We start from the raw sequence: 15821 nt of genomic DNA on the forward strand, positions 1-15821 counted from the left end.
CTAGCGATTGCAGTAGATGTTGAGCACGGCGTTCCCACACATGGTCTGGTGCGGATGCATGACCGAGCGCCTTTAGCTAGGTCAGTCCACTAAAACTAATCTGGTCAGCATCCAATGTCGAAAACTTACAGAGATATTTATTTTGGGGATTTATTTACCGCTACAACAGAAAACGGCCCGCCCGTACGAGAATTATACTCAACACAATGTGTTAAACTATAAAGTTTATTAAATCACAAGTGAACAATCAAACAACTTTTAAATGCAGGTACTTGATTTACTTTTAGTAACAGACAGTACACCCACAGAACTTAAAATATAAACCGGGAGTTTCCAATTATCTAATTTTTTAAGAAAACCAAATGTCTTCTTTATTTGCCAGAATTTAATTTACTGAACTCAAATCTATAAAAATAATTCTTCATGAGTTGAATTCATCATCTGATGAGTACACTTAGAAGTGATAGTTAAGGTTGCTGTGAATGCAGCTCATTTACCAAGTACGGATCTTGAACGCTATCGAATAACTTAGCCTGGACATGCATTAGATACCTACGAACAACTGTTACTTCAACAAGCGATCATAACTCGTGTAAGAGTAGGTTGGAAGAGAAATAGGGGGAATTAAACTAAAACGTAGTATCAATGCATGGAATAATTGACTGTCTGATTGAGGGATTTTGGAAGGTTCAGAGTACCTGGGTGGGTCCGTGGATTTATCGTGACCATTGTTTGAAGACTTTAGGTAACAGGGCCCACACACCGTCGAAAGGGTGCAGATATATTCACCCTTTGTCTAGCCTTAAATTACCTTACACTTCATCTTGAATCGTTCTGTTTATATCTAATGCTTTCTACTACCATCAGGACTCTTACCATTTTGATATTTTTCTTGATAATTCCATTTCGCTATGGTAGGGTAACTTGTTAAAATGCACATGTGTCATGTTGCCTAAGGTCAGATACACATTTCAATGTACTATGCTTTGCGTTATAATGTTTGAGTGAGACCTAATACTACTACCTATTCATCTAAATTGAAGTAGGTGGTGTAGTGGGATTTAAACTTACTACCGCCTAACGACTGAGAAACCAGATATTATAAAAATAGTTGAATATTGAAAGAATTTCAAATTGGCTAACAAGGTATTTGTCTAGCGCATCCGTACTATCCAATGTCATCGAGATAATGTTTTCGAACATCAATAAAAATCTGGAAACACTGGGCGGGCTTCCTAATGGTACAAGACTGCTCAGACGTGCCTATCCGCGAGCCCCACCAATCGAACCCAGCACCTCCGGTCTCGCGCGCGGACACTTAATCTGGGATGCAACGCTGTTAATGACTAACTTCAATTAATCCACGGTATTGCCAATCTTCCACTGTCTTCGGCGAATAAGTGCCTCACACCCGATAGGGTTTATCGTATGAATTTCAACACGACAATGTTTTGTATTAGTATTACTACACAAACCAATGGAGACCATCGTCACAAACAGTAACGGACGTTTTTATTTCTTCCTGTACAAACCGAACTAGTGTGCTTCACATACACACATGACATAAAAACCAAAAGTACAACAATTCCAGTAATAACAATAATAATAATAATAATCAAAATAGGTAGACATAATTAATCACTACTACTAATGTAAATATTTAAATGGTCTATCTTGATAATTTGATGATAGTAACATGTACCGTGTATGTGGTTTAAGTGAAACTCTCTTTTTTCCTTCCCACATATAAACATGGGTACACACAGGATGGTGGTGTCAATAAGAAAACTTTAAATAAAAGAAAACTCGGAGCCATGTAAAAGAAGATTGTTGTTGAATGATTCTTGTGGTATAATATGAGAAAATTAAGCGAAAGAAAAAATGGAACATAGTACAAAAAATGAGAACACAGTGACCATCACTTTGGGGTTCAATATTGTTTCAGTATCCAAATAACCCTGGACAAAGGGGAAAGATAAGATTGGAATACAATTTTTAAAAAAAAGTCATTCATTCATCCATAAAAACGAGAAAGCACTTTTACAACAATACTAAAAATAACAAGGTACTTCTACAATGAATAATCATATAAACCATATCCTAAACTGGAAACTTTAAGGAGTGTTACTATCAAGAGTGTTGTTTGACTTTTGATGAAGACAACAAAAACACAAGATAGTATCCATTTATTCTTGAGTTTCACAGTTATTCAACTGGAGATATATTGTCAGCAAGGCGGAGGTCAAATATCATAATCATAATAATAGTAATAGTAATAATAATGCATAGTTTTTTATCTTGTATATATGTAAGGAGAAATTACAAAATTGACTAAATAGTAGCAAATAAGGATAATGGTAATTTGGATTTTGTGTGAAAGACCCTTGGTGAGCGAGCATTGATAAGTAGTAGTCAATTGGAACAGGAATACAGAGAAGAGAAACAGAACAAAATTACAATGGAAAAACAAAGATTCCAGAAGAGAAAGGAAAGAGAGAAGGAACATGACAATGAGATGATAACAATAACAACCACATGATTTCTTGAGATTGAATATCATTCTTTCTTCTCAATGCATAGAGAGACAGAGAAAAACAAAGTACGGATGAAGATTAAAGAGAAATATGGACAATGGAAGAACGAGAATATTGCTATCATCAATTGATTAATGATGGGATTTGGTTGTTTCTTGTCAGGATAGTAAAAAATATGTGATGAGAAATAGGGTGAATAATAAAATATAAATTAGATACACATAGAGAAATAACAACTCTAATGATTCTCCATCGGATAAGATCAAGCTATCGCCTCGTACACAAGTACTGTAAACGCCAGTAGTAAGTTGTGTATATGGCTCATTCATTTGTACAATGTTGAAATATACATTTATGTATTGAATAATAGACATATATATGTGTCTAATTGTTTATTCATAAGATTTAGACAGTGCAGAAGGTTGATGATGCTGATAAAATGGATGGTGATTATTATGCGATGATAGTAATCCTTGATCGGATAAACCTATATTGTGTGAAAAGAATAGAATTAAATTCAGATTGATGATAATGACCATAAATGGATACAATGTTATTTATTTATTGAAACACATAAACATTAGTACGAAAGGGCACCAAAATATATATGCACTACACTCATCATTTAATTTATATATGAGCTAGAATACTGTCCAAGTGACCAAACCGAAGCAGATTTTTTTCTTGGGGGGTCATTCCTCGAACCTTTGACCTTAAGGTTTGATTCACAAGGCAGTGGAGCAACGTCAGGAGATGCAGTCCCATGGTAGCCGGTGACCAACGACTGCTTCATACGCCATTTATTCCGTTAGGATCATGTAGCCCATGTGCACCATTGGTTTGGAATCAGGGTTTTCCAACTTCTCTAGGTGGATCCTCAATACACTCCGACCCGGATTAAATGCCAGACGTTTGTTTTCCGTCCTCTTAACAATACCCCAACGCGTGAAGGCAGTGAGCAGGAATTCACTGGCAGTGGCTATATAGGTGTGGCCATATGAGAGCACTTTGAGAGAAAGAATGGAACTCTACCCACTCTCGGCCGTACCAACCAGGTCATAAGGGGGAAAGTGAACAAACCGAAAAACACTTCATACGAATCAAAAACCTATAACCCAATTTTTTGCAGATACTAAAACACCACCTCGCCTGATAAAAATAAACAATGATCCCAACCGTACCTTTGATGGGATGGTTGAACTGGACCTTTCATTAAGACAACGTGATCGGGCAATATTGGTGGGAATACTTGTTTCAAGTGATCTTATGATACCACATCGAACAGGTTAGATACAAAGAACTAAAACAAAAACGATCAGATTAAAGGTTGGAGGGTGATGCAGTATTACCAGCTGTACCAAGTTATGATGGCAAAATGTAGTTATCATGCATTATCATCTTCTCCATAGAAATAGTAAACAATCCTGTCTTACTTAATGGCCATGAAACATGACCTTGGAAAGTCGGCAACTAGTGAAACCAACCATACGAATGATCCCCTACTTTTTGTCAAACCATTAAGAGTATTGATGGAGTTGGGCATAGTGTTGTGTGGTAAATAAATTGACACAGCTTTAAACTTTCATTGATCGAGATGATTAGGACACAAATTAGGAGTAGTCAACCGACGCCTACTCTAATAAACAATATGTGTCAGTACAGAAGTAGGTTGGTCTCTTATACGACAATTACAATTGATGATTCCATATCAAGTACCATGAATCTAATTAGTATCAATATATTTTACCATGAATTTTGATGTTATTTTGAGCCCTTTATGTGTTTCTATGTTTAGCTCTCCAATGAAAGTACAGTTGTTACTCTCTTTATATTTGAGTTTATTTCTCACTCTGCTATTGTGAGATGACCTGGTTTGGATCAGATTACATTCATGTCAGACCCTATGTTGTCTATGATCGGATAATAAGTATGTTTAAGGATCAAACAACTACATCCAAATAAAAGCTTTCAACATCGCAAAACCAGTAGGAATAAATCCCATAAATAACTGAACATTTTTGATTGATTAGTTAGTCAGTTGAAATTGTAGTCCTACAATGTTTAAATTAATTAAAATGAGTAACCTGACCAAATGAGTTTAACTTACCGGGTCGTGGTGGAACTGGAGAATTTCGTGAAACACAAAAAGTAAGAGGATTTGATACAAATGATCCTGTGGACGATGGACGTGAATTTTGCTCAGTCATAACTAATCCGGGAGAAACGGAGAGAAAAGTCAGCTGTCGGGAATTATCATGATTTGATGGTGGAATTAGCGGAGCACTATTAGAAGGGGACGACTGAGAACTTGATAAATCATGTAATACTGATGGATTACTGCTACAACTAGTATTATGATTGTTATTGTTGGTTATCAGGGATCTGGAAGGCGATTCTTTCTGAAAAGGATAAGTTGTAGGGGAATTATTATTTCTAATCGGTTTTAATCCACTTTCTGCACTCTGTTTGTCCATGAATTTAATAGTTGGAGATGCAGTTTGATAGAAGATATTGCTTACACCTTTTAGAGTTGGAGAAAACAAATTAGCAGGAAAATATAATTTAGTCGGTTCACTAGATCCAGTAACAGTAGAACATGAAGACAATATAAGTGGAGATAGATTTAGGCGTCTGGAAACATCAATGTATCCTTGAGGTAAGGGTGGTTGATTAGAAAGATTTGATAAAATTGATGAAGAATTCAATATTCCTTCTCTGGAATTCTGAACATCAATTGCTGCCATTCCCAAGTTTAAAACTGGGAAATTATTAGTTGTAGATGATACAGTACCGTCATCAGAGATATCAGAATATGCAGGACTAGCAGTAGGAGGTTCGTCAAGAACATCTGTTGTATGGTGATTATTATCAAACTTCGATGAGTTTGAGTCACCTGGATCAATAAGTGGATTTGCATTAGAAAAAGAATCAGATATTGATACAACACGATGTAGTTTCGGTGGATCAATATTATCATCAATATCATCACCATTTGTTAAAACTAAACTTGTTTCGTTACTGTCACTACTTCTATCTTTGGTACAATGTGCTCTTGCTAGTTTCGGTGGAGGAGATGAATTAGCAGAGATATCACAAACAGATATTTCAAGATTATTATCAAAATCTTCACTTTTTATCCATCTAACCTGATCAATAACAGGCTCAGCAAGAGATTCTCTCCTATTTTTCATTTCTACGGTTTGAATATTATGATGTCCCATTGTGAAATGAAAACGCATACTAAGAATATCGGCAAAACGCTTTTCACAGCCATTGAATGGACAACTGAGTGGTAATTTACAATCGGATTTTGAAGATGAAACATCTGACAAAACGTTTACTTGGTTATCTGCATAATCGTTGAGGGTTTGTTTAGTTTCGGGCAAAGATGTGTTCATAGAACATTCAAGAGATGGAGAGACTACACCAATAGGACGAACTGGTCTTCGACCAGTGCCACGACGTCTACGTCCTTTAGCTCCACGTTGGGGAATATCATGTGATGCAACATTACCAGACTTCTTGCTATAACTTGTCTCTACAGGTACATACGGTTGGTCAATACACTCAGTTGAATAAGGATCATTAACAACAGACTGGTCTTTCGAATCTACACTCCCCTCTCTTGAGTCTTGTGATGCAGCGGCTGCTGCTGCCGAAGCTGATCGAGTAGTCATTGATATGCCAGTGGTACTGCCGCCGCCACGACGATGATGACGCAGATGGTGAAAATGATGAAGGCCACGAGCTTGATAACCTCTGTGTGGATCACACCAAGATTTTCGACCACGTAAGAGATTCAGTGCACTAGCGACACCTTTATCCATGCTGCGAAGAAAGACAAAATAACATTTATGAACATTAATTCAGCTATCAAAGTCGACACATTATTACACGATAAATAATTATCAACTTGATCAATGTAATTTTCAGTGCTACTGGCGTAAGGAAACGAATGTTCGGTCCAACATTTCTCGGATAAGTCACCACAATAGACAAGTTCAATCATGACAACAAGCTAGTAGCTACAGTAGGAAGCTTCAGTAGTATTAATTAATAACAATAGAGAAAAGTTGTGCCTATACCATAAATTTGAAGACAGGAATTAAACTGATAAATAATTTAAAACTTACCAAGTAGGTGCAAATGTTTGTTTTGATGAATCTAACAAAGTGCCCATATAGTTTCGTCCACGCCAGTGAAGACTAAGAACAAGCATCCCTATTAATAGAAGGTAGAATATTTCACTTCCAAAATAAATAAACATGAAATAAAACATTACAAATTACATAATACAGCTCCCCTCATTTATTAATTATATCTGTTATTCAATTGACCAAACATTACGTAATAATTTGATAGGTGATAATTCTGATTGTTATATGGAATAGATTGTTGTAAATAGATGCAACTCACAGATACTAAACCATATGAAACTTGTAAGCAAAGATGGATAGTGACTAGCAGTGGAACCCAAGAAGCGCGTTTCGTCCTGTTTGGGACTCGTCAGCTGGATGCACCTGCGTCCCAGAGTTGATGTTCATTTAGGGACTCGAACTCAGTACCATTCGCTTCAAACGCCATCGCGTTATCTACTTAGCTACTGGGTCCTGATATGAAACTGGTGTACTATATTACATTTATATAATTTCATCATGTCATAATTCAGTTAAGTGAAACACTACGAAAATTAGAATAACTAACTCAATTTAATAAATAGTAAACTATGTTGAAATCAAGTTTATTGTATAATGAACACAATTTACAGATTAGATGAATGCGGTTCTATGATTTTCATAGTTTAATAATGGGACTTTCATTGTCATCTTGAGCAGTGTGAAATAGAAGTGAGCTACTAAAAAAACTGCACAAATATCAAATCAATACGTTTTGTTGATCGTGGTTGAGATCAATCAGTTTCGTAGGTTTCATTAACTCTATGTATCCGTGAATCTTCGCTAACTGTTATGTTCACGTAACAATCAGATATTTCATCTAAGATAACGAAACGATGCCAAAAGCTAAATAATCCGACACAATGACAAATTTTTATCAGGGAACTAAAGAGACTAAAACTGTTCTTGTCTTTTAACTACTTCCTCAGTGAAGTTTAAAGTTGATAGAATTTCATAATCTTTATTCATTATTTATTGTTTATCCATGTTCTTAACAGGACAATAAAACACAACGAATAAATGAATTTTGCAATACTAATTCGCGTCTAAGTATCAAGACTGGAAACACAAAAACTAACACTGAACACCCACCTGTAGCTTCTAACCATACCACACCTTCTACAACAACTTTTGTGCCTGGTTCACAAGGTCCAAGGAGGTCTGGTTCAGTTAAGGTAGCACTATCAACTGTAGAAGTTGAGGAATCAACAAAATGACAAGGCTTTTCGAATACTGATAAAAGCTCCTAAAATATGAAATAGTACAATAAACAGATGTATCATCGTTGATAGATCAAATATGAAGTGGGAGATTAAGTATCTAATGAAAATGACATTTTAGGGAGCGTCATATATGAACAACATGATAATTCCAATTCTGTAACTGTAAAAAGTTCATATCATGCAAAATATCAATTCTATGAAGAAAAATGTATGATGCCATAACTGGAATCGGGTCAACAACTCGATAGCTATAATAATGAATCTCTCTAACACCGAACAAGAACCGAAGTCTGAATAAATACAGTAACAACTGTTAGATTGTTAACTGATTATGACACTTGATTAGGTGGAACAAATGAAAGGACCAAACACACCTTACTTACTTCAGTCTGAATAGTCGATTAACAACACAATAGACTCTACATTTAACTCAGCAAATAAACCCATATTTATCAGAATAAGTTATATTTTTGTTCTATATCTTTGTTAATGACCAACAACAGACATCAAACCATACCGACGGAACAAAATTCAAGTATGAATTGATAGACAGATAGAAATCTATTGAGACCAGAAAACACAGTTTCTCATCACAGGCCACACTAAACACAATGAAGAAACCAGAAAGAAAAGTAGGGTAGTGAAAATAGTACTGACAGTAGAGGAACGCTGAAAAACCGGAGAGAATAAATGAAATCAAGAAATGGGTATTTTAAGAGCTAGATGATGATGCAAGAAGACTAAACATAGGCTAATGAGATTGATTTTCAACCATATCATTTGAGACTATAGTATTTACTCTGGTTACCTTTATGACACTAAATGATAAGTTTCTGTCTAAAAGACTCAAGCGAAGCGGCGACCCAATGGTTAAAACAATCGACTTTCAGCCACTAATTTGCTGGTTTGAAACCCCCTTCATTTCTGTTTGGGCAATCGGGTAGTATCACTAATCCTCATATTTGGTTTTATTTATTTATTTGAACACACAAACATAGTAAAAAGGAGCACTAAATACATATGAAACACAATAATAATGGAGCCAGTAGTAATCATTGCTTCGTGTGAGGGCTGTGATACTGCACGGGTACCATTCATGCCCACTTGATACAGGTATCAAACACCAATGCTGCTTCTCTTCAGGTTAACTTGTCTTGACAGTATACAGAAGTAAACAGAAATTAAGAGGAATAATACTGAAGATTAATAAGAAATGAAAAAGAAATGTAATGAAAGTAGTTTAGTAGTGTTCTCAGATAGAAGTAATAAATCTAATTATTTCACTATAATCAGTCACGAGCTTTTACAAATATGATCAAAACTTATGTTTGGTAACCCATGTTAGTTTGTTTTCGTCTATTTCGATAGGATAAAACGAATGCCTGAAACAAACTTCTTATGAAAATTAGTTCGCCATATAAACAGGATACAAAATTTTCTCCCTACATTTTCCTTAAATACTGTTCATTTGATCACATATGTCGACGACTATAACTCGGAGACCCCTAGACAACTGGTACTCCTATAAACACTTGATTCACTCTACAGACTGAATAATGATGCGTACTTATCAACTAAATGCAACTAAATGACTGGTTACTATAGTGTAACAGAGATACGTTCAAATAGCCATAATGTACCAACACAGCAAATCAAGAGTAAAATTATGACTAACTAAATAAAGATGTAGTGATAAAGGGATAAGAAACGAGCGATGTTTGAAATTTAAAGACGGATAAAATGGGAATACATTCGCTTTATTCGGATTAATTTCAAACTACGTCACCAAGTCTAGGACCGATTATTTTTGGTAGTTTGAAAACACCACTTAGGAGTTCCACTTTACTCACATAACATCAATATTCACTGACTACGCACACTTGATACTATCAGAGATCTAGAGACATCATGAGTGACACACAACATGGCTACTTATCAATGGTCTATAGTTTTGCCGACTAAAATGTCCTTTATTTAATGGCCGACCGGAGGTTTAATAAATTTAAATAGCCTACATTTGGAAATTATTATAACATAAACTGTACTTGTTCTTGATGAAAGCTGATAAAAATCTAGATTACAGAATAAGCATAAATCTATCTCTACTGGTTCCGTATACACAAACTCAAAACACACATAGAGCTCGTTACAAATAACAAGTTAATATTATAAAGTCCAGGTTACCAATGGCGATGTAAGAAGCTAACCGTAGTCACACATTTTCAACTCGGGCAGCCTCGTGATATACTAGTCCCTGAACAGATAGTAAAAATTTAGAAACTCGTACATAAATTACAGAACAAGGATGCAGAATTGGATTCCCAACCTAATTAAGGGAGTGAATCTGAAATTATAGAGGATGGTCAGGAAAAAGCAGAGGCTATGGCAAACTATTTCGGGGTATTTTTCACTCAGGAGCCTCTCCTAGGCAAAGAACTAGACCCAAATACAAAGTCAACAAATCGTATGGCCACCGTGGGCTTTGATCAAGACGATGTACTTAAGGCTTTTAGCACTTCAGACATGAAAAAGTCAACAGGACCGAATGGACTACACCCCAAAATCCTGAGACAAATTGCACAATATACTGTAGCCCCGCTAACTGTGATATTTAATACGTCACTCGATCAACGTGTGTTACCTACGGACTGGAAGGATGCAATCGTCACTCCAATACATAAAACAGGCCCAAGACAACTTCCATCAAACTATGGACATGTCAGCCTCACCAGTGTCATAGTTAAAATACTGGAAAGAATAGTCAAAAAGACCATAATGACATTCATGGAAAACAACAACTTGTTAAAAAGAGAACATAGTTTCAGAAAAGATTTATGTTGTACAACAAACCTCCTTATAGAAAGGGAGCAATGGATAAAGGCTGTAAATAATGGAAAATCAGTGGATGTCTAAACAGACTTCAGCAAAGCATTTGACAAGGTGGCAAAAAATAGACTGCTACTGAAGCTAGAGAATCTTGGCATTACCGGACCTTTCCTAAAATGGCTTAAGGATTTCCTAGTAAGTCGCATACAGAAAGTAAGAGTAAATTCGAAGTGCTCCACCTGGAGATCAGTACATAGTGGAGTGCCGCAAGGTTCTGCTCAAGGTCCTTTACTTTTCATACTCTGTGTAAATGTATAGTTGAGTCCCCAATGTAATCATACGCTGATGATGTAAATATCTGGCAAAAAATAATGGAAGAAGCAGATGCATGCACACTCCAGGCAGACTTACATATTGTGATTGTGATTAGCTGGTCTAAAGAGTGGCTGATGCCTATCAACGCGGTAAAATGTGTCTACATACACTTTGGGGATACTAAGGTAAATAGGTACAATATAGGGGAAGTGCCTGTACCCGTGGTCCGGTTTTACACGGATCTTGGGGCAACAGTGAGTCATGATCTTAAGACCACAGCCCACTGCCGGGAGGTAGCAGTTAAGGGGTTTAGAACCTTACGGGCTCTAAGACGGACATTCTCCAAGTTAGATACTGCTATGTTCACCACAGCATACACAACCTTAGTGAGGACTAAGCTTGAAAACTGATTTCAGGCTACAAACCCTTGTTTAAAAGGTGACTCGGATATCCTGGAAAAAGTAAAGAGGGCAGCTACCCGTGCAATCCTTTTTGGTGCCTTCTTGTACCTATGTTTATGTCTAAATAAATAAATAAAGAAGGGACGAACAAAATACCCGTGACATACAGGTTTTTACATCGAGTCATCAGTTCTAGGAACCTGTTGCCCGAAGCAGTGGTGTTCGCACCTTTTATTGACACATTCAAGAAACTAGACACTCACAGAAGCATACTAGGAAAGGAATAACATAAGCCTTACTACGCACATATCAAAAAATTATCCGAGTACTTGAGTATGAGCAACACTTGAAGTGTAATGGTTAACGATTCTACTCGGCTGACCAAAACGAAATACGTACAGAAAGTAACTTAAATTGTTACAATAATATTGTGAAAATCAAATTGTAAAATAAACCCAGTTTTAGTCTTGGTACCCAAATCTATGTAAACTATTAGGGACATGGTATGCAGTAAATTTCTCGTAACGTTACATGGATATGGTATATAACCTAAGAATCGGCACTGTATAAGCACTTTGATGTTCAAAATTGTAAAAGCAGGGTGGTCAAACTTTTCCTGAATAACTTATTTTTAGGAATTAAAAGTATTTTGATTTCACCGATAACCAGAGACAATTGAAAACTTTGTATGCTCAGTTAGTGAATATAGCCATGATTACGACCTGAAACTAAACGGTAACCATTTAAATACTTGACTCATTAAGCAATATCTCTTGTCCAAACTATAGACTAGCTAAAAACAACGATCACGACATCCAATGAAACATACAAGATATGCGAAGAGGTCAGTGTGCTCGACTAAGTTACGGAACTAGGCAATGATGTGCGCCAGTTTTGAAATATCTTATAATGAGAACAAGAGTAACGCCTCAAATGTTTTCCCTTGACTAAATAAGACTGTTATTTGAGAACCTCAAATCGATAAATTTCTTTTCAATCCCTGAAAAATCAGACGTGAAAGTTATGTCTAAGATAATATCTATGACATTCGAAAAAATTGAAAGTGAGCAACATTATTGAGCATTCATCCTGGTTGGGATATTGCTAAACGAAAAGGGGGTGACGCCATCCAGTAACAACGTGGAACATCGAACATACATACATCAGTTCGAGTTGCCATACCACATTAGAACACAGATACAATTGTCGATTCAAATCCCATACTGGTAGAGATAGTAAAAGTATAACCAGTAATCGGAAAGACTCAGGTTTGAAGATGTCATTCAAGGAATATAATCCAGTGAAACAAATTTGGAAAGAGAAAATATAAAAGGGACATGAAGAATTCAGAAGACTAAAATGTGAGAGAACACAGATTGGATGCACCTGTGTCATTCTAGGTCTCTAACCATCGGTTGTTATCGTCTCGCAGATCCCAACCACGTAGTCTACACCTACCAACAAGGCTCAGTCCACTTATCAGTGACTTCATAGATTAGTGCCATGTTTTTGTCTGGCCACCCTTAGCTTTCTTCCATCAGCCTTCGTATCCGTAACAGCACACGAGACCAAGTTTGTTAGATTAGAGTTTGAAGGAACACAAAGAGTGGATGTACCTGCACGATTGCCAACGATTTTGAGCCATGTCACCCAAACAAAGTAGGACTATTATTTTGTGAAGTTATTGATGTAAGGTGCAAATAATGTATGATTTAGTACGGATCCACAAGACGGAAATTTGTATTTCACAACTATTAAATATCATGGCTTAAAAACCAGTCCCCATAGTGTAGGTGTACTCATGAATTTACTTAATAATAATGTTACCTGTATACATTATCTTCATAATTAATGTTGATCTCTCTTCATGTAATCAATCATTTTTTCTCTAGATTGCAACACTTATAATGCAGTGGATGCGAACTTACACCCCTTACTTTGTTTATGACCGAATTTTAAAGATGCGGTAATGCACAAATTATTGATTTCTACATACATCTATTTCACTTCATATCTTTCTTTCTACTAACTAATTCTTTCTTCCTGTATCCTTATATGCAACTTTCTCCTATATATTATCACCTTTGACTTAACCACTCCTATGAATCCGGTGTTCATCTAGCTGTGCTGATGAGGTATGGCAACCTGGACCGATGCATATATGTGCCTGGTCCTACGTTGTAGCTGACTGACTGACATTAAATTGTTAGTTGTATACAGTAATTTAGTGCTTTAGGAGTTCAATCATGTGGTACGTACTGAACTTTCTTTGTTGTATAAAACAAACACCACAAATTAAACAATATTACATGTATTTATATAAAATGTAAATTGCAACTTCATATTGTTATGTAACAGCAGTAAGGTGGTGGGTACCCTGTATAACATGAAGGCCACCTTATTGTTTCCAATGTAAAGAAAATGCGTCAGACGTATCACTTATGCCTAGATATTTTTTAAACAACAATCCAGTTATTCCGTAATTTTTGTTATTTGAGAGATTTAATTAAAAACTGTCCTAGTTGTTTGGCTATTTTCTACACGAGATTACGCGACCAGTCAGTCAGTAACAACGTAGAACTTCGTACGTACGTACATCAGTTCGAATTGCCACACCACATTAGCACAGAGATGCAGTTGTCGATTCAAATCCCGTAGTGGTAGAGGCGGTAAGAGTATAAGCAGTAATCGGAAACATTACCACTAAGCGACCACAATATTGTAATTTGTTTATAACAATTTCGGTGAGACTATAATTTATGGAAAACCTTTGAGCGACGCTAAACAGACTTTGAGAATGTTCACCTACATACTAACTATGGCTAAATGAATATTATAAACCAACGTGAAGAATTAGGATTAATATTTACAGTCGATGGTTAGTATTAGGAATCAGATATAGGGTTTTCATCATGAACTGAAATCAGTTATAATGTCAAGATTCTATTTCGCCAAAGGGATGAGTGAATTTCGCGCCAAAACCAAAAACCCGTTAACTTATACGTTATTGGTCTGTCCATAAATTATAGTCTCACCATGATTTCCATTAATAAGATCCAAGGATCAAACGTTCACATAAGCAATCAATAAATATACTTGGTTACCAAGCCAGTAACAGAATTGTATGTTTAACATAACTTACTGGTTTATACATATCCTGGTCTAATTTTTCATCATATAACTGAGTCTCACATTGTTTTATTGAATTATTATCACTAATATGATTGAGTGATTGATGTGAAACATCATGATTCATACTTTCATCATTTGGTGTATTTACAATTGAACAAATACCATTTTCTAATTTATTAGATTTATATGTCCTTCTAATAGTCACTTTAAGAGAATGAAAATTTGGATCCATATTTCCATTCATTTGAAATCTTGTTTCTCGTTTAGATTTTTTACGAATTTTTCGATGATTAATGTATCTTCCAGTTTTATTTATCTCCTGAGATGAATTAAGATTATTTAATTGACCGGAATATTTCGATTTAAAATCATGACGTTGAACACGATTCGATTGAGAAAAACAACTAGATACATTCGATGGATGTATACGTGTTAAGACAGGAGATAATCCAGTTGACTTTGAAGTTACAGGTGTACAATATATTCCTTGTTGTTGATCAGATTTTGTTGAATCATTTGATAACATTGTAGCATCAGAACAATGTTTATCTAAATAGACACTAGGTGAAAGTTCGTCAGTAGGACCACGATGTCGCATACTTTCAATCATAGAAACAAAATCCCAATTAAATTGATCATTGAAATCAATAAATTGAAACAAGTATAGACAAGATAAATGCGTAATTGTGAATAGTTAGAATTCTAGCAGGCATAAAATCCATATCACAGATGCATTGCTGATAGTTTGTCTCTTGAAAAAAAAAAGAAAAAAAAAGATCCACTGTTTATTGATCTTTTGAGAAAGCCTAAGTTGACTAAGTTCTCTGTGTGTTAAATTACAAAAAGTGTAACCAACGCAGGTCTTCTGTATAGTTGTGATCAGTCTGTCTATCCTCATAATTAAAATGAATTGTATATATGAATAGTAAACAGACATATCGTCCAATCAACAACCTTGAAATTAATCAATACTCTCTTCTGATTGGTTATTTCGACAAGGCTGTGCATAAATTAATTCTAATAACAAAGCTATTATTATAGGAAGGGTGGTGGTGGTGGTGGTGATGAATTGTCACAAACAAAATTGTAACTATGATTCATCTTAACAAATTACCTTTACAAAATGATGATGATGTCTCATTCAAATTGTCAGCCCTATAATAATCATCTATGTTTCTATGTCTGATTGGTATAGTGTATATAGCGTATGACATT

The 15821-nt window shown here is 35.6% G+C and overlaps 1 protein-coding gene across 1 annotated transcript; it reads right to left on the reverse strand.

Annotated features, from left to right (window-relative positions):
- Nucleotides 1-650: 650 nt before the first annotated feature.
- Nucleotides 651-15493, reverse strand: MS3_00004773 (uncharacterized protein). The gene is made up of 5 exons (XM_012940055.3): nucleotides 14617-15493; nucleotides 7802-7955; nucleotides 6668-6755; nucleotides 4642-6362; nucleotides 651-3021 (listed from the first exon to the last, which is right to left on the reverse strand). The coding sequence occupies exons 1-5, from the start codon at nucleotides 15214-15216 to the stop codon at nucleotides 2927-2929; spliced, it is 2658 nt and encodes an 885-aa protein (XP_012795509.3). The 5' UTR covers nucleotides 15217-15493; the 3' UTR covers nucleotides 651-2926.
- Nucleotides 15494-15821: the final 328 nt, after the last annotated feature.

The sequence above is a fragment of the Schistosoma haematobium genome, chromosome 3, assembly GCF_000699445.3.
Source record: "Schistosoma haematobium chromosome 3, whole genome shotgun sequence".
Lineage (NCBI taxonomy): Eukaryota > Metazoa > Platyhelminthes > Trematoda > Strigeidida > Schistosomatidae > Schistosoma > Schistosoma haematobium.